At 40.7% G+C, this 25,091-nt stretch overlaps 2 protein-coding genes across 2 annotated transcripts; both read left to right on the forward strand.

The window, feature by feature from the left end:
- Window positions 1–247: 247 nt before the first annotated feature.
- Window positions 248–7,672, forward strand: LOC124286561. Its single transcript, XM_046722932.1, has 6 exons — window positions 248–404; window positions 2,326–2,790; window positions 4,079–4,320; window positions 4,821–5,003; window positions 5,395–5,458; window positions 6,422–7,672. The coding sequence occupies exons 2-6, from the start codon at window positions 2,415–2,417 to the stop codon at window positions 7,498–7,500; spliced, it is 1,944 nt and encodes a 647-aa protein (XP_046578888.1). The 5' UTR covers window positions 248–404; window positions 2,326–2,414; the 3' UTR covers window positions 7,501–7,672.
- Window positions 7,673–17,020: 9,348 nt separating this feature from the next.
- On the forward strand, window positions 17,021–19,559 carry LOC124286545 (carbohydrate sulfotransferase 14-like). The gene is made up of 2 exons (XM_046722914.1): window positions 17,021–17,026; window positions 18,051–19,559. Exons 1-2 carry the CDS (start codon window positions 17,021–17,023, stop codon window positions 19,179–19,181), a joined length of 1,137 nt encoding a protein of 378 aa, XP_046578870.1. The 3' UTR covers window positions 19,182–19,559.
- The last annotated feature ends 5,532 nt before the right edge of the window (window positions 19,560–25,091 follow it).

The raw sequence follows: 25,091 nt of genomic DNA on the forward strand, positions 1-25,091 counted from the left end.
CAAGCTACATAAGTCGTCTACAAGATATCCATCCGTCCGCGCAGATCTTTTGATAAGTATGTTGTTAAGTCTGGAAATATAACGGGAGATTCACTCATGATCATGCACGCTTTAAATTTACTGTGCCTAATGTCACGTATTATTAATTAATTCACACCCACAATCTTGATACAGGCCGCAGTTCACACTTGCAACAGTCTTCACAGATGCACAAGGAAGCCGATGATGCCCGCTTGTGTGATTTGGGATCTCGTTATGATCACGGCGATATCTCCAAGTCGAGCGTTTCCATGACAACTAGTTATTTTTAGCGCACCGCGACTGATGTAGGCCAGAGAGCTCAAACTTCCATTGCAGATATCGCAGAACATGCCAACCCAAATCTGGAATTGTGGGACACTAGGGTAAGTGTTGGTAGCTCATGCTTTGTACCTGTATCCTGTATCAACTGGTGCTCGGTTTGTTTCTTACATGGATGGCCATGGTGGCTGCAATGAGTCTCAAACCAGATATCTCTCGCAGATTCTGTTCAGTTCAGCCCATATGCTGAGTCTGCGTTTTGCATCCGACACAATGAAGACGTGTCGGTGTCGCCTTTGCTTGTCGCCAGAGTATACGTTGAAGATTATCGAGGATGTTAGGTCTGTACCTTACAAAACAGGTTGGGGAAACCTACGGATCGGCCTATAATAGGCCAAACGGGATATAATAGGCCGATCCGCCTATTTTGCTATAGGCCGATCGGCCTATAATTATGATATTTATCAAATAAATTTGAAGTGGTGCATTTCCGCATGAGGATATTAACATCATTCAAGTTTTGATGTCCAAAGGTTTTCATTCAAACCCTTTTCGAGCATTTTCATCACATAATAAAGGAGTTTGGAAATTGCTAATTAAATATAAGACTGTAATAGTTTTGACAATTTTCACTGAAAATTAATGATATAGATATTCAGTTTTAGTTGTCAAAATGAAAATCTATGCAAAATTGTGTTCTTAAATGAAACATCTTTTCCTGAACATTATATAAATTTCCATTTTGTCCAAAAACTTATTTTTTTCAAGCTGAGGAGGTCCATTAACTATTCATCTCTATGATCTAATAAAACCATTTCGTGCGGAAATTGATGGTTTGTGAAATGTTAATAATAATGGTCAAATATAGCCTGATCGGCCTATAGTAAAATAGGCAGAACGGCCTATAATACTAGTATCCCGTTCGGCCTTTTATAGGCCGATCCGTAGGTTTCCCCAACCTGCAAAATGCACTCTGGCGATAAGGAAAAGGCCACACCGACAACACTAGTAGAAACTTATCGGAACGTACATACTCTGGAGATTATCAAGAATGCAGACCTAACGGAGACAGCAGAAATTACAGAACGTGATTTCAAGTCTATTAAAATGGTGTATTGATAACTGTGTTCGAAATGTCCTTTAACCAACGGTGCGAGGATTGAACATGGATCGGGGACATAAGAGTAAATATAGGAGGCAAAACTCCATAACAAAATTATAAGATCTTCAATCAAATTGTTAATGTTGTGGGGGCGGTGGGGTAGCCTAGTGGTTATTTAAAGCGTTCGCTCGACCCGCCGAAGGCCTGGGTTCGATTCCCATCATGGATACAATTTGTGAAGCCCATTTGTGGTGTCCCCCACCGTAATATTGCTGGAATATTGCTAAAACGACGTAAAACCATACTCAGTCAGTCAGTTAGGGTTGTGATCCCGGATGAATTTTTGTATCTTGTTGCTAATCCCTATTTTGACTTGTGTGTTTGTCTTGTATGTGAACAGTTGACTAGCCTTTGCGTGTATTTTATGACGGGTGCTCACCCTTTGGCGCACCTGGTATTATCTCTTTTGATAGAGATTCATAAACACTCCCTTGTGATATTAGGAATCGTAGAACATAGGACTCTGTACATTTACTTGTTGATATAACTGTCAACCGACGCATGACAAACATACGCTTCTCACGGAATATCAGCTTTACGTCATGTCACTATATTGACTTTCTACATTTTTGCATAATTTGTTTGTTTTTTAACGCCGCAATCAACAATATTCTATAGCGACGTTTCTGTGAACAAACAAGCTTGGAGCAGACAATCAAGTGACTGACATCATGAGCATAGATTTACGCAGTTGGGATACACTGACATGTATGTGGTACATAAAGTGGTATGAAGTCGTGCATGAAAAATTGTACGTTGACCAAACCCACCTCTATACCAAAAATGCGTGTATTAAAGCGTAAGTTTTCACTGCATATATAAATGCGTCAGTTCATATTTCCAAACCATGTTTTATCATACAGGTAAATGGGCCAGCTTCAATATACAGCTACATTCCTTCAACATTACAACAAGAAACACCACGAAGAACATAAGCCAACCAACACCGAAAATGAGTGATCTGGTTTTAAAAACGGGCGTGAGTAGGACCACGTCGAAGGAAGCCGACAAAGATTCCGTGGCGGGAAGATTTGAAATCACACATAGGCAACTGACCACGGCCCAGGCAAAACTGGTTGTCGCACAACCGGTCAATGAAGACCCGCCTAGTCCCCTCTCCCAGGAGTTCCAGGAACACACGTCTTCATTTGGCCCCATTCGGGCCCCAGTTACCAAGTTAGGGTGGACGAAGAAAGGACCAAGGGAACGTCGGGTTTTCGAGCGGTTTATTTATTGCCTTCCAGATATACTTTCTTTCGTCCCTTCCTTCACCTCTACCGTAGAACGAGATCTTCACCTTAAAAGAGAGTACCAGTGCATGGGATATGGTGAGTACCTTTCCATTTTAGTTCAGACGATAGTTTTGAACAAGTGAGCGCAGTACCCGTGGTCGTATTCTGGGTAAATCATGGTTGTTCTTGACTAACAACTAGTCTCTGAACATATTTTACAGATAAATCAGTTCATAATGAACAAAATAAAGTATAATGAGACTGAGACCTTCTTCATTTTCAGTGGCAACTAGACTTGCCACATATTCTAGACTTGCATGGACTTTCATGGATGTGTTTGTTTCAGGGTCAGGTGACAGACTAGGTTGTTCTTGGTGACACAATATCAGAGTCCTGTCAAACGTTGCTACTACTCGGCCCTCATCAGTACAGACATAGGTGCTGGGGACATACTTACACACACATCACAGGACAACATATCTTTACATTTTACCCAAATATTTTCTAAAATATTTCTTTAAAAGAGGATTTATATAGTCTACATTCTCCACAGACCGTTATTCAACTGAATACAATTTTATGACAAAAGAAGACAAAGCATTCAGCTTGAACGGATGCTGACAGATGTTGGAGACATGGTGAGAGTATGGGTGACCTTGACCTCCTGGTAAGACCAACTCTGAGCTGCAACCTGCCAGGGATTGTTATTATTGTACCTGGGAGGCTTGGATCAGAGTGTGCTCAAACCTATCTACACTTGCCGTGATAAAAATGAATCTTTGTTAGATCTCGTGTTTTACCTGTCAGACTCGGCCATCGTTACTCTGAGCAAGCGAGTGTTGATCCATGTGGTTCATGAGTGCAATGCTGTTTCAAAACTAGCTTCAAATGCAAATTCTCTTGTTCCGATTGTTTGTTTACTTCACAGTAAGCGGTGAATACTTCTTAAATATACACAGATCCGTTGACTTGGGTAATTATCATGCAATGTTTGATCATGCCTAAGTGTATACAGTGTTTTGACTGGCGTAGTTTGAAGACATGCATAAATGTGATTAGTCTTTTGTGGCTCTGCAGCAACACCTCTCCCTCTGTGCCTTAGGGGCATAGGGTTAGCCTAATAGTTAAAGCGTTCGCGCGTCACGCTGAAGATCCGGGTTCGATTCCCCACATGGGTACAATGTCCATTTCTGGTGTCCACCGCCGTGATATTGCTGGATTATTGCTATATAAATCTAAACTCACTCACTCACTTGTTCAGCTGCTAGCAATTCCCGACAAACACGTAGGTATCCTTCACACACTACTGCTTGCAATGGTCAATATGTCTGCATATGTCCTGCCTTGTCATTTAGTCACTTTGTATTTTACTCTCTTCCCCCAGGGTACCCATCCCGTGACTACAACAACGGCTACCCTCGCCCCACCTGCATCTTCATCAACCAGACGGCGGAGGAGTTCCGGGACTTCCTGGTGAAGCTCTACCCCAACCTTGAGGGCAGAGACGTGGAGGTGTACAGGATGGACAGACAGAAGAAGCTCCTCTCGGTTGTGTCGGGAACTCCTCGGGAACTCAAGGACATGAACTATAAAGGCATCATCGTCATCATTCCTAGGAGTGTAAATGTAGGCAGTTCAATAACAGGACAATCCTTAAAGTCATACAAAGTAAACTGGTTCTGTGGGTATATAACGTAATTTTACTCAAAGGTAGCTATGATTTGCTGTCCTGGCAAGTTTGAACCCATTCGCAACTACTCGCCTCTTTCCTTGACCTACAAGACTGCTGACTGACTGAGTTTAGTTTTACGCCGCTTTTAGCAATATTCCAGCAATATCACGGCGGGGACACCAGAAATCGTACCTGTATAGTACGCCATTACATTCAACTAGTCGTCCCTTACGAGTAGTTACGAATGACGCCATTATTACAAATAGTCGTGGCAAACCAATCAAATCGCGCGTAGTAAAATGTGAAATGAGGTCAAATAGTGACTATAATGAAGTTATGTAGATCATGTGTCTTTGGAGTATATATCGAATGAACCACGCTGGCCACCATTGACGACCGTGAAACTAAAGTACTCAGAACATAGATCAGTGTACAGGATCATATTTTGTCACAGGGCGACAGACAAGATGTCCCTGTCACCAGCACGAGCAGCACGACGGATGACACTGGTCCAGAAGGCGACACTGTGCTGCACGCGGTGTCAGTCAAGCATCTGAATTACAGAATCCTGCCCCAACTTTCCCCAGTCCAGCACCCTCACGTTCCTGTGACGTCACCAGCCACACAGACCCGGGTGGTGAGTGGCAGATAGGTTTACTCAACTCTGATAGTTATCCCTGGTGTATCTATAATTTGATTTTCGTATGTGTTGTGTGTGTTTTTTGTGTGCGTGTGTGCGTGTGCGTGTGCGTGTGCATGGTTTAAATCCGCACTCGGCAATATTCCAGCCATATGACGGCGGGCTAAATATGCGAGTCTGGACTAGACTATCCAGTGATTGACATCATGAGCATCGATCTACGTAGTTTTGATACGGTGACGTGTATCACACGAATCACCGGCCCTTACCACCTAATTGTTTTGGTGTGCCTCGGACCACGCGCTTACTGGTGCCACCAACGGAGAGCAGATACCAAACGTGTTCTCTCCTATAATATCCATCATAATGTTTAATTTTTGTTGTATAGAAACAAGAACCCGTGGAGCCAACGGAACCGTCAGTATCCGAAGATGGAACTTCCTACTCTCCTGGTAGTAGCTTGAACGAAATCATGTTTCCGTGTAGAAATAGCATACGTGGCAGGCATTATATGCAGTTCAACACAAGTTAAAGATCGCGCGGTTGTTTTCAAACGACTACAGTTAATCTGTCTTGGCTTGACATGACATAGTCATAAGTCTATGTCGGGTGCTCTCTAACCCTTTTGGAGTAGTATATATGTTACAGGGAATGTGTGAAAACAAGGATTTCACGTAACCCCTAAAAGAGTCAGTGAGTTCGTGAAATCACTGTGACCTCCAGGAATTTCCATGTATTCCCTAAAATTTCAAGGTTCAGGGCATTTCATGAAATAGCTGACATAATGGCTCATGACGTAGGACACAATCGTGAATTGCGAGTCTCATTACTTATAATCAGGCAGGAAAGTGTAAAGTTGCAGGTGATGATAAAAACTGGTATGATTATTCCTAAGTTTCTTCCAAACTTCCTATTTGATATACAGACAATAATCCCCGTCAAGGTAGAGCACTATTGCTCCCGATACTCCTTTCCCATAAAGACCGCCTCCGTGGTGTAGTGGTTAGAGCGTCATACCAAAAGACGTTAAAATATGGTACTTGTTGGTCCCTGCCTGGCGCTCGGCATTAATGGGTACATCAAGTACTGGTCGGCTCGGAGTCAGTATAATGTGTCTGAGTGGGGTATTCATGCTTCACTGCGGCATGGTATCTCAGTGGGCTAGCACTATAAAACCAGCTTCAGTCTGGGCTAGTACAAGCAGCCGCACATACACATACACACGCATGCACGTCGTCATATGAGCGAAATATTCTCAAGCACGACGTTAAACCCAATTCCACCACCACCACCACCTTTCCCATAATATAATTATGGAATTATATATTACCTGTTCCTGTTCTTTACGTTGTTTAGAATTTGTATGGCTGTCTTGTTTTGTGCTGTGGCTGACTGTACGTACATTCGTACTCAAGGTGATGTCTGCAAGATACGGTCGCTGGCTTTACTGGAGAGGTTGAACCTCGGGGCAGCTCGCACCATGATGATCTCGCGAGACTCGTTCGTGGATGACGTCATCACGTTTTACAAGGACGACCCATCCGTCGTGGGCAATGATCTACTGGTGTTTGTTCAGAATAGTAGAAATGGCGACATTGAAGAAATGTGCACAAACAGAATATTCACGGAGTTTTGGAGAAAGGCATACAAGTGTTGGTTTGTTGGCAATGCAGAAACTGTTCCTAAACTGTCGCCTCTGGTGAGTCGAGAATTGTTTGTTGTTCTGGGGAGAATACTTGCACATGGTTTGATACTGTCAAACTATTGGCCATTGAAGTTGTCCAGGGCCTGCGCACATGTGATCATTACAGACCAGGAAGCTTCAGATAAACTAGTGATGGATTCATTCAGATGCATACTATCGGAAAGTGAAAGAGCGGTGATTAAGGACCTGGAGGACCAGGTGCAGAGATGTGATGGGTATGAGTCGCCAGCAACTATGGCACAGGCTGCAATTGCCTTAGCACCTTATGGATGCACCCAGCTCCCTTCCGCAGACTGTCTTGGAACATTCCTTCTTGAAATGGCTATCCAGTTTTGTTATTGTCGTCCACATTGGCCACTTACACAAATGAGCAGATCTTTCAAGAATTCCTCAAACTCTACTTTCATTGCACTCTCTGAATCTGACATTACCGATTTTTACAATGTTCTTCAACCAACAGCTACATCAGTAACAAAGAAACTATCTTACTCCTACTCGGACAATGGCAGAGTCAAAAGTTTTGAGAAATCTGTGAGCTCCTTTTTGGAAAAGGTTTTGCTGAAGCTTGGGCAAGACCAGCTGAGGCGTCTTTTACTGTTGTGGTCCAACACTGACTGCCTGAATATGAAGGTTCTCCACGTGGCTTTCTCGGAGTCAGATCAAGTTTCCCCACCTGTGTTTGATGGGTTTGCCAACGAGATGTGTCTCAGCCGGTACTTCCCCTCAGCCGAGGTGTTGCAGGAGCACCTTGAAACCAGCTTAGAGGAAAGTGTTGCCTTCAGGTTGTGATGCTAAGTTCACCACCACAACGATGATAAAATATCTCATAGGTAGGTGCTGGCTTTGGATCAGGCATTTCTTTTACGTGTCTTTGAGACTGTGTTCTGATCAGGATGTAACCAATCTCGGACTCTGTGTTAACCTTTTGATCGTATATGAATAAAACAGGAACTCACAGAAACTGTTAATATATAATAATAATGTCTATTTATATTGCGCTGGGTTCCATCCACAGAGGTGCATAAAGGCGCTACAATAGTCACAGATCACAGAGGAGACTGTTTGGGGATATAAAGAGAAAGGTTTTAGGTTGGGATGTCTCAAGGGTGGGGGATTCTTTAATGTTCAGTGGATGCTATCCCGTACTTGTGTCTTAAATAACCTGAAATGATTTCCTTAAATTTCACTTTTGCCCTGACCATTTCTGTCGTTCCATGACTAAAGTCAGAAAATGGAGATGACGTCATGGCAGACAATAACTACAAACATACAGAACAAGGCATGTATATGATAGAGTATGGAACATAATCTTACAGTAAACAAGTTTTTGTGCTTGATTTCTGCTGGCAATGGATATGGTGAAGTGGTGATGATCCATGATTCCAGAACAAGGTCACAGCTACCCGATGTCAAGATTAATGTATCTAATGTATCGTTTTGTCGATATATATTATAACGGTTGTGCCCTGGAAATCCTTCGGTGCATAATATTATAAGTTCGACTCGCATAATTAAAAGGGATTAGTGTCCAGCGAGAATACTAATGGTTTGGCATGGACAGTGCTTACCATCTGTGGATTAACCAACGAATTATTGAATTCACTAATCGTCGCTAACATTATCACATTCATTAAAGCACGTCATTGTAACATCTAGTAAACGATTTTACTATTTGTATTAAACGAAATTATTACTTCTCTGTGCTGAGTTGCGTCCCTTGGGCATTACAGATACCTATGATTGTGTTGCAGCCATGAAATAGTGGTGCTCTGTAATAACCACAGGCTACGGGTTGTGAGGTCAATATCTTTTATTCCGTAGTGGAAGGAGTAGTAGGTGTAGACACTCCTGTGGGTGACGCGGGAGTGTGCTCAAGCACCCAGCAGCCGGGCAGCCAACACGTGCAATAATCCTTAGATCAAAACTCAATCTTTAAAACAGTCCTCATGTAGAGACAGTGTGGTGCAAAACTGATTAGTAATATGGCGGTGAGAAGTATATTTGAAATTAAACCAATCAACTGAGAAGCTGAGCCGGGCTATTGTTAAAACAACTAAAGACAATGACATAAAAGTAGATCGACCCAGATACCCTTAAATACACAATGAACCAGCCCTGTAACACAGAACTGAACAGTTAAGGCCAAGACAAGACGCAACTGGATTGACAACATATATATAATGTATAGAGAAGTCGTCTGTCGGATCACCTGAAATAAGAATAAAAATGAAAATGATAAATTATTAATGTATGTACACAATATACAATCCCTGGATTTATCCCTGTTACAATTGCAGGATGAGATTCTAGTTGGCCCTGATTATATTGTAGGTTTGTCAGCACTATCCCCTGGGTTTCACCATAGTGGTAACCATCTGAGACATGCATCACTTCGTGCTTTGTTCCCGCATTAAGCTGACACGCCCTGAGAGCGGAAGGTCGCGGGTTCGATCCCCGACCGCGTCATACCAAAAGACGTTAAAATATGGTACTTGTTGGTCCCTGTCTAGCGCTCGGCATTAATGGGTACATCAAGGACTGGTCGGCTTGGAGTCAGTATAATGTGTCTGAGAGGGGTATTCATGCTTCACTGCGGCATGGTATCTCAGTGGGCTAGCACTATAAAACCAGCTTAAGTCTGGGCTAGTACAAGCAGCCGCACATACACATACACACGCATGCACGTCGTCATATGAGCGAAATACTCTCAAGCACGACGTTAAACCCAATTTCACCTCACCTCACGTGACACGCCCTTATGTAAATGGAAAACGTGTTGCATGCGGCATCGTTTGATGTGTCAGTCTGATCAAGCACAAATCAATGTAGTGATGCTTGTATATTTTGTAATTTCTATAATGGTAATTTTAGGCCTTAAAAGCGGGAACAACTGCACAGGTTTAAGTAGGGCAGAATTTGGATGACTGATGGCTAGGCCCGAATTTGTCTATTTCTATTCTACTTCAAGAACCATCCCCGCATCATTATCATATAATTGAGCAACACCCACAATAGCATGGCATCAACTAACCACACCTAAATATTACATCCTTAAGGCCACACCTACGACAGTTTCCCATGAGTCGAGCCATATCCACGAGATTATTACATCTGTTAAGGCAGACATGAATATTTGGTGCATTAAACCACACCTGCGGCGTGTTTACATCCATATAGCCACACCAACGACATTATTACATCCACTGAGGCACACTCAAGACACCTGTGTGTCCTTTAAACCACACCCACAACAATAGTGCATCTATGAACTACATCCATGATAGTGTTACATCCATTAAGCCACACCCACAACAATAGTGCATCTATGAACTACATCCATGATAGTGTTACATCCATTAAGCCACACCCACAACAATAGTGCATCTATGAACTACATCCATGATAGTGTTACATCCATTAAGCCACACCCACAACAATAGTGCATCTATGAACTACATCCATGATTGTGTTACATCCATTAAGCCACACCAACGACATGATCACATCCATTAAGCCACACCCACAATAATAGTGCATCTATGAACTACATCCATGATAGTGTTACATCCATTAAGCCACACCCACAATAATAGTGCATCTATGAACTACATCCATGATAGTGTTACATCCATTAAGCCACACCCACAACAATAGTGCATCTATGAACTACATCCATGATAGTGTTACATCCATTAAGCCACACCCACAACAATAGTGCATCTATGAACTACATCCATGATAGTGTTACATCCATTAAGCCACACCCACAACAATAAAGCCACACCCACAACAATAGTGCATCTATGAACTACATCCATGATAGTGTTACATCCATTAAGCCACACCCACAACAATAGTGCATCTATGAACTACATCCATGATAGTGCATCTATGAACTACATCCATGATAGTGTTACATCCATTAAGCCACACCCACAACAATAGTGCATCTATGAACTACATCCATGATAGTGTTACATCCATTAAGCCACACCAACGACATGATCACATCCATTAAGCCACACCAACGACATGATCACATCCATTAAGCCACACCAACGACATAATTATGTTCATTAAGCCACAACTACTACTTAATTACGTCCATTGGCATTAAGCAACATCCATGACATTATGACGTCCATTAAGCCACGCCCACGACATTATGACGTTCATAAAGCCACACCCACAAAATTTGTATACGCATTAGACCACCCATTAAATCACACCCACTAAGAGATGGCTTCTGCAGCAGTTCGTGATCACATAGCTTCACAAGATACGTCATCAGATGTCACTTCATCAGATACATCTAGGTTAAACCACTGCAGACATTACACGGTGCTGTTTAGCAAGACATTATACAGTCTTGTTGAATGTATCCGTCAGAAAAAAGGCGTTCCCAAATCAATTTGTAACAAAACTATTCTTTTTATCTCAAACTGTATCTGCAATTGGGTGTCCATGAACTTACAAAAAAGGTGAATCGGGTAGTAGGATTTTACGACGTATATTCTATTGTCTTGCAATACCACTCTCGGTGTACAAGACATGGACTTCGCATCTTACTGCCAACGCTTATATAAATACGTAACACCACCGACCCGTGAAATCTGTAGACAAGCAACAGTGCTTTGGCCGTAATAGTGGCGTTTTAGTGCTGAAGTACTGGTTGTGGGTGAGGTTATAAGGGCAAAATGTATGTGGTTTAACACAGGAAAACTAGTGGTCGACAGTATAAGTACCTATCAACATGAGCAGCTATTCACGATTCACACGGAGAAATGCCTTAGTGTTGATCTTTTTATCAATACGATTTAAACTCATGGAATTTACATTTCCACGTGGACCAAGTGTGTTAAAACAAATATATGTGTTAATACAGGTCGGAAATGTTCAATTGCGATATACACTTGTCAATTCACAGAGACAGGGCTGTTCCATAGGTCCTAATGGATTCCAGATTTGAGACAAACCGCACCACTCTGATATTATGTACATGGATCGTTATCCCACGAGAACAGCAACACGCTGTCCTGAGACACTTGTCTTCATATTTTTATGAAAACGTACACGGCCTAACTATATTCTTGATGGCCAATGTTTGAAAAGCTTCCATTTTATTTTGAAGGAATCTTTAGCAAAGCCATGTCCAAAAGTTCACATATGGGAGTAATGTGGTTAACGAGATATCAGTCTTCACAACACATTGGGGTAGAATGATTCTACAAACATTGCAGAAACTGAAAACAGTCTGTCATTTGGTGCCTCTTGGACTATAGTATGCCCTCAGATAATATATAAAACAGGGGCGGATACGGCTTTTTGAGAAAGGGTGTGGTGGGGGTGGTGGTGCACACTCTAGAAAGGGGGATGCACACTTCATTAAACTTTCAGGACAAGGGTATGTGGGGTGAGTGGGGTGTTTGCCCACCCCTGCACCTCCCCTCTGGATCCACCTATTTTAAAAATATGTTCAGTATAGTATAGGATGACTTCCCGCCATAATCAACAGTCAAAGATTTGGATTGCTTGATTTAGATTTAGACGGGGGCTGTTTTTTTCAGAACAGCACTGTATTCAAAATGTTAAATGCATATTTTGTTTCCTGAAGTTTGTGATGCATTTGTTGCAGATTTTGCATTCGTGAGGCTGGAACATAGCAAAACCAATTTAGGCTTGAGGTTGACAGATAATATGTAGAAAATAAAACATAAAAACAACTGCATTTGTATCATTTTGTAGGTGAGACCGACTACTTTTTGCTCACTCCTCGTATGCATGAAACGCTATGGTACTTGAATTTATGAAAATCTGGTCGTCGATTTTGAATAAGTCTTTAAAGGCAAGAGTTCTTGGGACGTGAATCGTGATGCATTTGTTGTTAGATCACGGCGCATTCACATAGAAGATGAGAGCGCAGATTTGGATAGGGAATCTATCACGAAAACACTGTGGGGCCGTCTCTAGCTGTGGGAAAAAACAACAGAATCAAAATCGTTCACAGGGGGCAGCAGGGCTACCGGGTTCATCCAGTCACTTTACTAGAAACATGAAAGTGATAAATATTTTAGTTGCATAACATTTGGAATGCCATCGTCACATCATTCGTTGAATAAAATCAACGCCTAAACTTAGTAAACTCAGCAGATTTTTGAAGATAGATCAAACACTCGGTTATGCTGGGGATGTAAGTCACTGTGCAGTATGGTGCTCTCGGCCTTACACTACCTCTCGCCTCGGGCCTTACATCATTGTGTTTTATCCTTTACATCATAACCTTATCTGGCGAAGTGTTCCTGAGATCCCCTAGGTCATATTGACTGTGCAGCGACAGAACGCCTCCAGGCGTCACAATCTATACCCCGTAGATTCTATTGGGCATATCTTGACGTTATTCGAAATGTCTTTTGAAATGTAAACAAACATCCATGGTAAATCCACCAAATATTATGCAAGTTTGCTATTGGTTATTGTTAATAACCGCACAACGACCAACATTCCTGACCTACTATTTCTGTTAGTGGCCTTATACAACAAGCAGGGCGTTATACTAGCAACTTCAACAATGTCGGAATGACTTAAAAGTCTGGATGTCAAATCTGACTTTTGTTTGAGCAAGTGTTTATGAATCACTTTCAAATAGTGATAATATAAGGTGTTCGCGAAAACGTGAGCGTATCCTGCTCCATCGGTGTCACCCGTCACAAACACATGCAAAGGCAAGTCCATTGTTCACCTGAAAAGACACGGAACACATAGGGAATTTATACAGGTTATACTGCAATTTTAGGAATTTATCGAACATAATTTCATATATGATGCATTTCTATGATGCTGCAGGCGTTTTTAGACTTTTGTTTTTATCAATTTCCACCACTTAAGTGAAGTTAAATATATGGCTTCAAAAAGGTTCTGAATAAAAGGAAAAAGCTTTACTGAATATTATTAGACATAAATAGAAAGTTGTTTTATCAGATGCTCCCAGTGATAGAGATAATGTTGTAACAAACAGAAGTCGCCTGTGGCTCACCCGGTTAGATCAACAGGTCTTGTTCCACCCCGAGGGGTATGTCCCGGCTATACGGTAACAATACATGTTTATGGCTGCGGCCAGAGTGATTTCGTATTCAGGTACTTGGCGGTTCTCTTTCATGAGATAACAACTCACCTAACTTACACTTAGAGCACTAGGGCAGACGCAGGTACCCGCGAATACCTGGTGTCATCGCTGATTTTCAGCCGTCCATTCATATACTTTTCATGGCTGTTTTGCCAATGGATTCTGTGTCGGTAAACACCCACCAGCTATACGTGCCAATGAACTTCTTATTTCAGTATCTACCTATTACATTACAAATAACTCACATATGTTTAAACGTACATTTCTGAAATAATTTCGACAGATTACTGGTAAACGAGAAAGATCTACAACTAGAACAATCATGGGCACTACTCTTCTTGTGTACCGGAGGAACAAACTAACGTTCCCATTTATTTTGAAAATGTGAAGTTATTAATGAGGAATTAAAGGAATTACATAAAGAAACTGATAATTGTTCTTTTCAATAATTTAGAACACGAATAAAATTATCAGGCCATGGAGCTTTGGAACATAATGATATGCATCTGACTTCTTTTCTTGTGGGAGAGTCATATTCTGATGTCATAAGTCAACGTTTGCCGATGTATCATTCTATGCAATTTATTTAGGACTAACTTCAACAGTTGCAAGTATTTATTAAATCGTCATTACATTGGCTACATATTCTAAATAGGCTAATGTTTATGTCTATCTCTGCGTGAATTATAACACTTGTAATCTTTCCCCATTCACCAGAAGCATTTCTACTTTCTTCATTTAATATTTTTTTGCCCCCTGTGTGATAAGGAGCAGCTAAACGGGTTATTGTTGTTACAGAGTTTAGTTTTGTTTGCTTGTTGTTTAACCCCGCACACAGCAATATTCCAGGTGTAGCATATACATTCTAACTAGATTCTTCACGGGTCTGCACAACTCAGTAATATTGTCTACCGTCTATACAGATGTGATAATCTCTGTCAGCCACACTAGAACGGCAATGTACCTGCAGGTATTCTGCTCCAATGAAAGAACAAGATTAAAGTATAGATGTAAGGATGTCAGTGATTGGGAAGAATCAATCAAATGCAAGTATCAGTTTTCGATCAGATCAATACCCCAGGCCCTATTATGTTTTAGAGATTTAATCGCATGTTTAATTCAATCTTGTGTGATATCGGCACTACGTACGATATCGCCGAACACAGAGTTACATGTCATTATATAACGTTATTCTTGAGGGCAGTATCATTTCCAGAAGCCCTAGGTTAAAGCGTTTGATTTTCGAAGCCCGGGTTCGAAGCGCTAAGATGGGTCGTGTGTTAAGCTCATTTCTAATGTATGGCATGATACGACTATCTTAGCGGCTAAAACCAAACTCACTTCACTAACTCACTAAGTATCATTTCCAGAAGCCCTCGCCCCTGTTCACAAGCCGGTCGTAACGCTAAGGTGATCGTAACTCCAACACTCAAACATACACCTACGACAGTCGCGGAGCTACGATCGTTTTGTGGAACAAAGCCTATGTCGCCGTAAAGTGTAGAGTTCGGGTTTCTGCAATGGAAATTCCATGAAAAGAACGCTTCCCTTAAAACATTACCTGTCGGGAAAGTGAAAACACACCCCAGGCAAACCATGACATATCATGCAATCAGACAATGATGTGAAATCGAGAGTGACCACCTGATATTCTTCGGTCGGTTATAGTAAGCAGGCAGACTTATTAATATATTAACCTTACATCTCACACCAAAACATACAGTGATACGGTGTGTGAAGTACTAGTGATGGTTTAAGTGTTTTGAGACATTGTGATTCACTTTAATATATGCATGGGATATTTACTCAACAATTGGTAATCATAACAGTATTATAAACCTATATTTTCAAACGTTGGTATGCATTTTAAATAATACAACTTTATTTCAGGAATTAAATGGGAGGAATAACTCCTCCGCGTGCACTTATAAATTCACATTTTCATGTTCAACAAGCGTTTCCGATAAATAATATGTTTTTAGAGGAGAACTATTACTAAGCTGAACAGAAGTGGAGAAAGTAATCACCCTTGTCGTCCTAAAACCTTCGGCCGGTACGCCCGGCCTGTTACATGACATACGTACCCCTACGCTGTTAACCTTAACTTTACAGGGGTACAATGCTAAACATTATATATGAGGGTGCAGGTTCGATTTAGGCTTTGGAAGTTTCGTGTCAAACTTATCTTAACTTGTAACTGGTAAAACACCAAACTAGATGAGAGCTGACTGTCATACTTCCAAAGTAAATCCTCAATCGAATCCTTAGTCTCACTTTGGATCACTAAAAGTAGTTTCTGATATGAAAATATGTAGAAAAAAGAGTTGTTAAATTATTTTAATAACATAAAGACTTTCTACTTTTCAGAAACTGAAAATGCATTTGATCCAAACTGGCTAAATATTATAGACGTATATGGGCTGTATTGGCTACATTTGCTGCAAGGTCTGTATGACACTAAGGACTGCCGATGGTTATTCAAAGTTTCTTTAAAACCAACTCACTCACAGTACATCAAAAATAGCTCCCGGCTTTCAACTTGAGTCCGAGCACTTGCTCAAAGAAGAAAACTCATACAGAACAATGGGATGACGTCACAGGGGAGTTATAACCCGGGCGAGGCAACAGGCGTCATATCGCTGCTTGGTCATCAGTCAAGTCATGTGGTTCATTCGAAGTCAGCCGTGGAGGATCTATGGTCTGTTTGGATGTTTTGCTTTGCCAACGATGTGGATTCTACATGGGATTTGTAAGTATGATTTTTAAAATAACTTCTAAATGGTTACAATTGCAACATCCACAATTACACTGATTTATAGGGATTTCAACAACAAATTTGTTAAGGTTAAGAACATTAAATGAAGCCCTCTGGCATTTGATAACTACCTTGCATTTATCCAAACATTTGATTAAGTGCAATGCATTGGTAGATATAATTAGGAGAGCGTGTTTCGTAAAGTAAGTCATACGTTTGAGTAAAAGAAATATGAATCGAATGGAAAGGAAACGATATCTCTCAGACGATTTTCTTATGTGTTTGATATTCAAAATGAAATTCTACCATGACTTCAGTAAATACTGGATTGTGATCGGTAAATTAAAGTCATTCGGAAGTTTATGATCGCGTTTTATACCACTGATTTTCTAAGTATGTTTTTCAAATCTTTATAACGCGTTTATGGTAGAATGGAGGTAAACATACTGTGTTGGAAAGTATATAACGAAATTATAGTAGCTGTAATTGTTTTTATTTAAAGCCTCACGCTACATGTTTGGTTTTAAATCACATTTAGAGCTATTATAATTCCGTTATATGCCTCTGATGTTTCATCACAGTATGTTTGTCTCCTACATAGCTTATGTTACCCTTATTGTTTAAGGGGCGGTGGGGTAGCCTAGTGGTTAAAGCGTTCGCTCGTCACGCCGAAGACCTGAGTTCGATTCCCCACATGGGTACAATATGTGAAGCCCATTTCTTGTGTCCCCCGCCGTGATATTGCTGGAATATTGCTAAAAGCGGCGTAAAACCATACTCACTCACTCACTTATTGTTTAAAAAAAGTAAACTGTCAGCGCTTCATGAATACTTTTACACGTTTGTTTTTCTCTCCAGATATCATTTGATTGAAAATATGTTCAATTTTAAAAACCGTGTCCGAACGTATTCAGTGGCAGAAATACATGTCGTTTCAGATTTAGCTGACAACAAGGTAGCTGTACCGGTGCATCAGCAACTGCAGTTGACCCTTAACCTTTCCAGAGATGTCAAAACGAGAGACGTCATAGTGAAACATTATATTCAGAATCTTCAAACCCAACTTGAAGACAAGATAAATAAAAGAGTCCTTTTCATAAGAAATCAGGTGAGTTGATATTCCCGATACAGCGCGACCACTGCCAAGAAGATATGGAGATAAACACTGTCTAGATAAGCTACCTAATGAATAGTTAAAGATAAGTTACAAAAAATTAATTCATAGTTTCTGTGGCATTATTGACCAAAGCAGTGACATGTGTAGGTATTTACCGATATTTCAAAAAGTACAATTTCTTAGCGAAATTTGCAATAGAGGAAAATCCGGTTTGCAACAACAAATGGTTAACAAAATTCTGAAATAAGCAACTGAATTTGAATTTTCCTTATACTGTATGCCTATATCTATCTCACCATTTCAACCGTTACCATACTGATTGTCTTTCCCCATTTTCCTTTAAGAATGAACATGAAAAGATCTTAAGAAAAAGGAGAGAACATTTGACGAAGTATTGTGAGAAGCAGCCAGATGCCCAGACACCGCTCAATGGAAAGATAGTACGAAAGCATCACTGGTTCCTGGACAAGCCTCGCGTGATGTATTGTCCTGTTGCAAAATCCGGGTCAACATTCTGGCGGAGAGCTTTTGAAGTGATCAGACGAAAAGACCCAAAGGTTGTCTCCCCTTTCCAGTTGTCCTACATGGATTTCAAAGCATATAAGGCAAGGATTCCACTCAATATGACGGAGCCGGCTCATGCGACAGACATGTCTGAACTCCTTGAAACCACTTTAAAATTCATATTCGCTCGGGATCCATACAGGCGGGTATTTTCAACATACATCGATAAAGTTCTGTCGCCAAACAGGTACATGTGGGGTCTTGGTAGGAAGGCGATAAAAATGTTCAGATCATCCTATAAAAATGGTACAGAGATTTGTGGATCTGATATGACTTTTGAGGAGTACATCAAATATATAAATACTCTCAACTCTAAAAGATTTGACGTGCATCTTAGACCGGTTGCGTATGTCTGTGACCCTTGCGCTGTGGACTATGACGTCATTGGCAAAATTGAAACGTTCCAAGATGATACCCGATATATATTGAAAAGAACCGGTTCTTATGACCAGGATATTAAATTCAAAGATATGAGCACTGAGTACAAGGTAGATTACATAGTAGACTCTGTCGTACGGACATTTGCCTTAAAGAGTGGGTGGAGTCGGTGCATTAGTGTCCATGCTGGTTATCAGAGACTATGGCGCCAGTTACAAATACAGGGGAAGATAGAGAAAATAGACGTGTACCCACTCACCCCCGAGCAGAGTAATAACATCACCGTCACCGAATATCTCAACATGGCGTTGGATGCTTTCAAGAGATCCGGACCGGCGGCAAAAAATAACAAGCGAGAGGCCTTTTTGCAAGCTTATTCGACGGTGACACCCAAAGACATGGAGAATCTTCGCGAGCAGTATTTTGCTGATTTTGAAATGTTTGATTTTGAACAGCGGCCTGAGGAATTATATAAGGCACATAAAAATGTGAGGTTGGAATTTGACTACTTTAATGTCATGAGGTTGAAATAAGTTTTCACTAACTGTAATAACTCATAATGTCAAATGCAGGGAGGACACAGTCCAATGGGATGTCTATATTCCTACCTTGTGTTAATAGTGCACCTTAAGCTGGTCCAGAGCCAAATGTTAATAATTGTTGCAATATTGATGTTTAGTTTCCACTTTGAACAATACTCGGACAATGAATTCAACCATCCATAAGCCATCGGGGCGTCCAGAAGGTATAACTGTAGCATCAGCGTAAGGTAACAAAAATAAATTTTAATGATTGAAATCCGTTTTCATTTCCTCGCTCGATTTCTACTCCTTTTCATCCACTATGTTATATGCATATGATATTTATTGTGCAAATATTTCATTGTTTTTATGTGTATATTTTTATGTATTTATATGTGTGCATATTTGTATTAGTTTCTTGTACTTCTACAAGAAAGTACATGCATTTGTATCAGTATCTGTTAATGATCTTTGTGTATTATGATGCTGTACATTATTTATGTTAATAAAATATCTGTCTGTTTGAAATCAGACAGGTAATCGAGCGTGACCACCTGATAGTAGTGCTGAACTGTACACAAACACAGAAACATTTGGAGTACCAGAGTGTAGAGAGACCGAATCACACATTTTTAACGGTGTTGATCACCTAACTTCTTGTTACGCGGACATGACACCTCATAATCCCTAGGCGTCTCAGGTCTCTTCGTCGTGTCAGTCAGTTATATAATGACTAACTGAATGGATGGATGGAAATAAATGAATGAATGGATGGATGTATGGATGGAAATGAATGAATGAATGAATGAATGAATGAATGAATGAACCTCAAATAAGGTGAGGTGAGGTGAAATTGGGTTTAAAGTCGTGCTTGAGAATATTTCGCTCATACGACGACGTGCAGGCGTGTGTATGTGTATGTGCGGCTGCTTGTACTAGCCCAGATTTAAGCTGGTTTTAAAGTGCTAGCCCACTGAGATACCATGCCGCAGTGAAGCATGAATACCCCACTCAGACACATTATACTGACTCCGAGCCGACCAGTCCTTGATGTACCCATTAATGCCGAGCGCCAGACAGGGACCAACAAGTACCATATTTTAACGTCTTTTGGTATGACGCGGTCGAGGATCGAACCAGCGAGGTTCCGCTCTCCGTGCGGACGCTCTAACCACTACACCACGGAGGCGGTCAGTCAAATAAGACACTCATGTGGTAGTAACACATAGATATTTACTGATTTAATTTTGCGCAAAAGGATATATTAGCACTTGACTTTAAGGTATTTACGACGAGAAATAAATTTCCTAAGCTAAAATTATATCTTTTAGTTTCTAATCCTTAAACGCCCATATCGTATTGACTCTTTGCCTGCATAACGTCCCGTAACGTGATCAGCACTGAATACTGGGGAACACATCAAGGTTGATCTAGCCTTGCCTAGCCTTGTAATAACTTCTTTGTCTGGCCTCCTTGTTTGTCAATCACATTTCCTAAGTAGGTAAATGCCTCTACTTCTCTGATGGGTTGATCTCCTGCTGTGACTGAGGTATTGGCAGTGGTATTGATTTTCAGGACCTCTGTTTTCCTTTTGTTGACCTTAAGTCCTGTTCTACAGGATGTTATTGCCACGTACAGATAGCAGGTAAAATAGTAGTACACACAGTATCAGGTAAAATAGTAGTGCACACAGTAGCAGATAAAATAGTAGTGCACACAGTAGCAGGTACAATAGTAGTGGAGTCAGTAGCAGAATAAACGGTAGTGCATATAGTAGCAGGTAAAATAGTAGTGCACACAGTAGCAGGTAAAATAGTAGTCACACAGTAGCAGGTAAAATAGAAGTGCACACAGTAGCAGTTAAAATAGTAATCACACATGGCAGGCTGAAATAATAGTAACACAGTAGCAGGTAAAATAGCAGTGGACACAGTAGCAGGTACAATAGTAGTCACACAGTAGCAGAAAAAATAGAAGTGGACTCAGCAGCAGGTAAAATAGTAGTGTACACTGTAGAAGGAAAAATAGTCGTGCACACAGTTGCAGTTAAAATAGTAGTGCACACAGTAGCAATTAAAATAGTAGTGCACACAGTAGCAGGTAAAATAGTAGTCACACAGTAGCAGGCTGAAATAGTAGTCACACAGTAGCAGGTACAATACTAGACACACAGTAGCAGTTACAATAGTAGTCACACAGTAGCAGTTACAATAGTAGTCACACAGTAGCAGGTACAATACTAGTACATACAGTAGCAGGCTGAAATAGTAGTCACACAGTAGCAGGTAAAATAGTAGTCACACAGTAGCAGGTACAATACTAGTACACACAGTAGCAGGCTGAAATAGTAGTCACACAGTAGCAGGTACAATAGTAGTCACACAGTAGCAGGTACAATAGTAGTCACACAGTAGCACGTACAATACTAGTACACACAGTAGCAGGCTGAAATAGTAGTCACACAGTAACAGGTACAATAGTAGTCACACAGTAGCAGGTACAATAGTAGTCACACAGTAGCAGGTAAAATAGTAGTCACACAGTAGCAGGTACAATAGTAGTCACACAGTAGCAGGTACAATAGTAGTCACACAGTAGCACGTACAATACTAGTACACACAGTAGCAGGCTGAAATAGTAGTACACACAGTAGCAGGTACAATAGTAGTCACACAGTAGCAGGTAAAATAGTAGTCACACAGAAGCATGTAAAATTGATATAATTAAGATACAACGAAGAAGTCACTGTGCAACAATGGATGTTGGGCTACAGACAATAATATACGATTTTCCTCTGCATCCTTGGTAGGTGTTGATGGAGTTATGATGATTCTGGTTGTTGGTAAACCATTTCAACGTGTTGTAAGGTGAATCCTTACCAGTTGTGTCTGTTTCTCCCTCTTTTACACAGTGTAAGGTTTCTTTTAAGTGACTGCCCTGTGTCTTAAACAACAGTAGCTTGATAATGATGCCCTCTGCAGTCTCCCAAAATGTATATACATTTATTTTTTATTTCACTCATTACTCACGTATTAAATGTGAATATTAGCAGAACATAACTCCAGATTCAAAGACAGGTGAACAGTTAGTATTTTGTCAAGTCACCATGGGCAGCAATGCAGGCTTCAATGCCGCGGGGCATACTACTGATCAAAGAAGTTAGAAAGTCGTGGTCCATGCTGTCCCAATATCGGACCACTTCTTCTTTCATTTCAGCAACATTTGTAAGATTTTTCTTATTGACACTTTCCTTCATACGTCCCCAAACATTTTCTATCGGATTTAGGTCAGGGCTATAGCTTGGCCAATCTAATAATGTCATATTTTGGGTCCGAAACCAGGCCTGTGAATGCTTTGAACGATGTTTTGGGTCGTTGTCCTGCTGGAAAATCCAAACATTTCTATAGAACACGTGAGCAGATGGAAGTAAATGTCCCTCGAGAATATCCGTGTACCGCTCACTGTTCATATTCCCTTCAAATACACAGAGGGGCGTTGCCCCTAACACAGATATGCCACCCCACACGTCCAATTTCGGACTGTATTTTGGGCGCTGATACAAAGGTTTGTCAGTTTGTTTGGTCCAGAATTTCAGTGTATTAGGAAACAGCCACACAGAACTTTAATCTGAGAAAATCACATTATCCCAGTTAAAATTTCTATGCTGTAAGCACCAGTTCAACCTTCGCTCCTTTTGGTCAGGTTTCATGATCGGTGATGGAATTCCTCGACTTTTCTGCCAACCCATTGCATGCAGCTCAGTTCTATTTGTCTCCTTCCAGACAGCCACAGTTCCTCTATCAATCATATCCAGCCTTAAGTTTTCTAAACCCCTTCGTTTGTTTTTAGAAACAAGAATACCAAGCCGCCTCCTGTCACCGACAGTCAATTTTCTGGGCCTACCTGCGCCTCCCTGGTGCTCAGTGCCATATCCATTTGCAAATATTTTTCCAAACACGATAAACAGTGGACAAAGGGATGCCTGTTCTACTTGAAATCACTTTAGCTGATCTGATGTCCTTGTTATATTACTCTAAAATCAACTTCCTCTTCTCTAAATCATCCATACTGAGGATCACTGAAAATGTCGTCTGCTATCAAGTAAACAAAGGGGGGTAACTCTTCACAAACTAATGAAAAAGTATTAACGGAGATGTCCCTCTTGAATGAAACCAAGCACTTGATAGCTGGTCATGGTTGTTTATACTAGAAATCCAATTAAACATATTCCTAAAATTCTCAATAATTTCTGTTCATACTATATACCAACACACCACCAGTGACCTGATTACATGTACAAACTAATTAACAACTCGTCCATACCACCGTTAACACTTCAGTCTAATTACCGTATAATTTCTGAAACTGCATCTGAAACTCTGAAACAACAAATCCCGACTAAAACGGTGCAATTATAGGAAGCTAGCACCTTGTGAGTTACCAGCGCTCTGGCTTGGGGAGGAACGGTGATGGCTTGTATGTTCAGTGTTTGTATACGGGGATGAGGGGAGATTATCCCCCGAGTGATAATCCAGGCGGGGCATCAAATAAACCGATAATCGAGGTTGGAATAAATGCACGCACGATATATTAGAAATTAGGCACACACAGTGTAACATTAGGACGCTCGTTGCATTGTTTGTGTTGGAAGACAGTGGTGGGTGTTTGATCGGACAGTGAGGTAGTGTGTGGCGAGCAGCTGCAAGAATTGGGTCAGAATAGTCAGATAGTTATAGTCCGTCTACCTGACTTTTGGAACACGTTTTTCGCAAGTCACGTTCAAACAACAGAAGGCATCCAACTTTAATTGGTTCAATTATAAATAAATGAATGAATGAATGAATGAATGAATGAATGAATGAATGAATGAATGAATGAATGAATGAATGAATGAATGAATGAAACAATGAATGGATGGATGGATGGATGGATGGATGGATGGATGGATGGATGGATGGATAAATAAATAGTAATAACATCTATTAAAGATTATTACTGAGTTGTTTGACCACCACACTGAAGCAATTAAAACAGTTTGGTTCAAGTCAAAACATTGATAACACAACAGTCTCGTTTCCTGCTGACTGGGTTCCGTCCTATTGCGCAACTTAGTACAATAACCAGTCCAGAATTTTGAGAACCATAGTTGTTTGTGGTGTCTTTTTCACTTTCACACGAAAAATTCGGATCGGCTGAACAGTAGGTCATTGTCTGAATAGGTTAATGAGACTCATGTTTCGGTTTGTCCAGATGGAACATCATGGATTGCACGTTTAAAATTACGACAAAGATTCATGTTGAATTGCATAATATATTACGCTTACACTCGGTGTGCGAAATAGTTTCCCAAATTTGCTACCCAGCCGGGCCAGCTATGCCTGAAAGTTACCAGCCCACAAAATAATTCACTAGCCCGAAATCTGAATGCAGAAACTAAAAAGATTACAAAAATAGATGAGATTAAGATATTGTCGGCATGACACGGGTTTCATCATTACGCTGCTAATATGATGAACATTGTTATCAGGCCATAATCTTGCATGATTTAAATGTGTATTATAACTTAACAAGTTGGAGAGAGTGATATATTTACAAAATGACATGAAAATTCACAAGCCAATCGGGCCAGTGAATGTGGAGATTTTCTGTATTCTTACTAGCCATGAATGAATGAATGAATGAATAAAAATGAATGAACATCTTTTGTCAGAATAACCACAACACGAGGGCAACACGAGTGGACTTTAACATAGCTCACAAGGTGCTAGCTTCCTATAATTGCACCGTTTTAGTCGGGATTTGTTGTTTCAGAGTTTCAGATGCAGTTTATTAGACTGAAGTGTTAACGGTGGTATGCACTAGTTGTTAACCGTAAAGATTGTGTTGAGGACGAATACCTACTACATCGCCCATTATACATCG

Source organism: Haliotis rubra, unplaced genomic scaffold, assembly GCF_003918875.1.
Source record: "Haliotis rubra isolate DU_JTF1 unplaced genomic scaffold, ASM391887v1 Scf386, whole genome shotgun sequence".
Classification (NCBI taxonomy): domain Eukaryota; kingdom Metazoa; phylum Mollusca; class Gastropoda; order Lepetellida; family Haliotidae; genus Haliotis; species Haliotis rubra.

Bases quoted from the DNA above. Each gene is read 5' to 3' on its own strand.
- LOC124286561 (XM_046722932.1), top strand. From the start codon at position 2,415: ATGAGTGATCTGGTTTTAAAAACGGGCGTGAGTAGGACCACGTCGAAG. The intron at 4,321-4,820 runs GTAGGCAGTTCA...ATTTTGTCACAG, and splicing joins TCATTCCTAGGAGTGTAAAT to GGCGACAGACAAGATGTCCC. The intron at 5,004-5,394 runs GTGAGTGGCAGA...TTTGTTGTATAG, and splicing joins CAGCCACACAGACCCGGGTG to AAACAAGAACCCGTGGAGCC.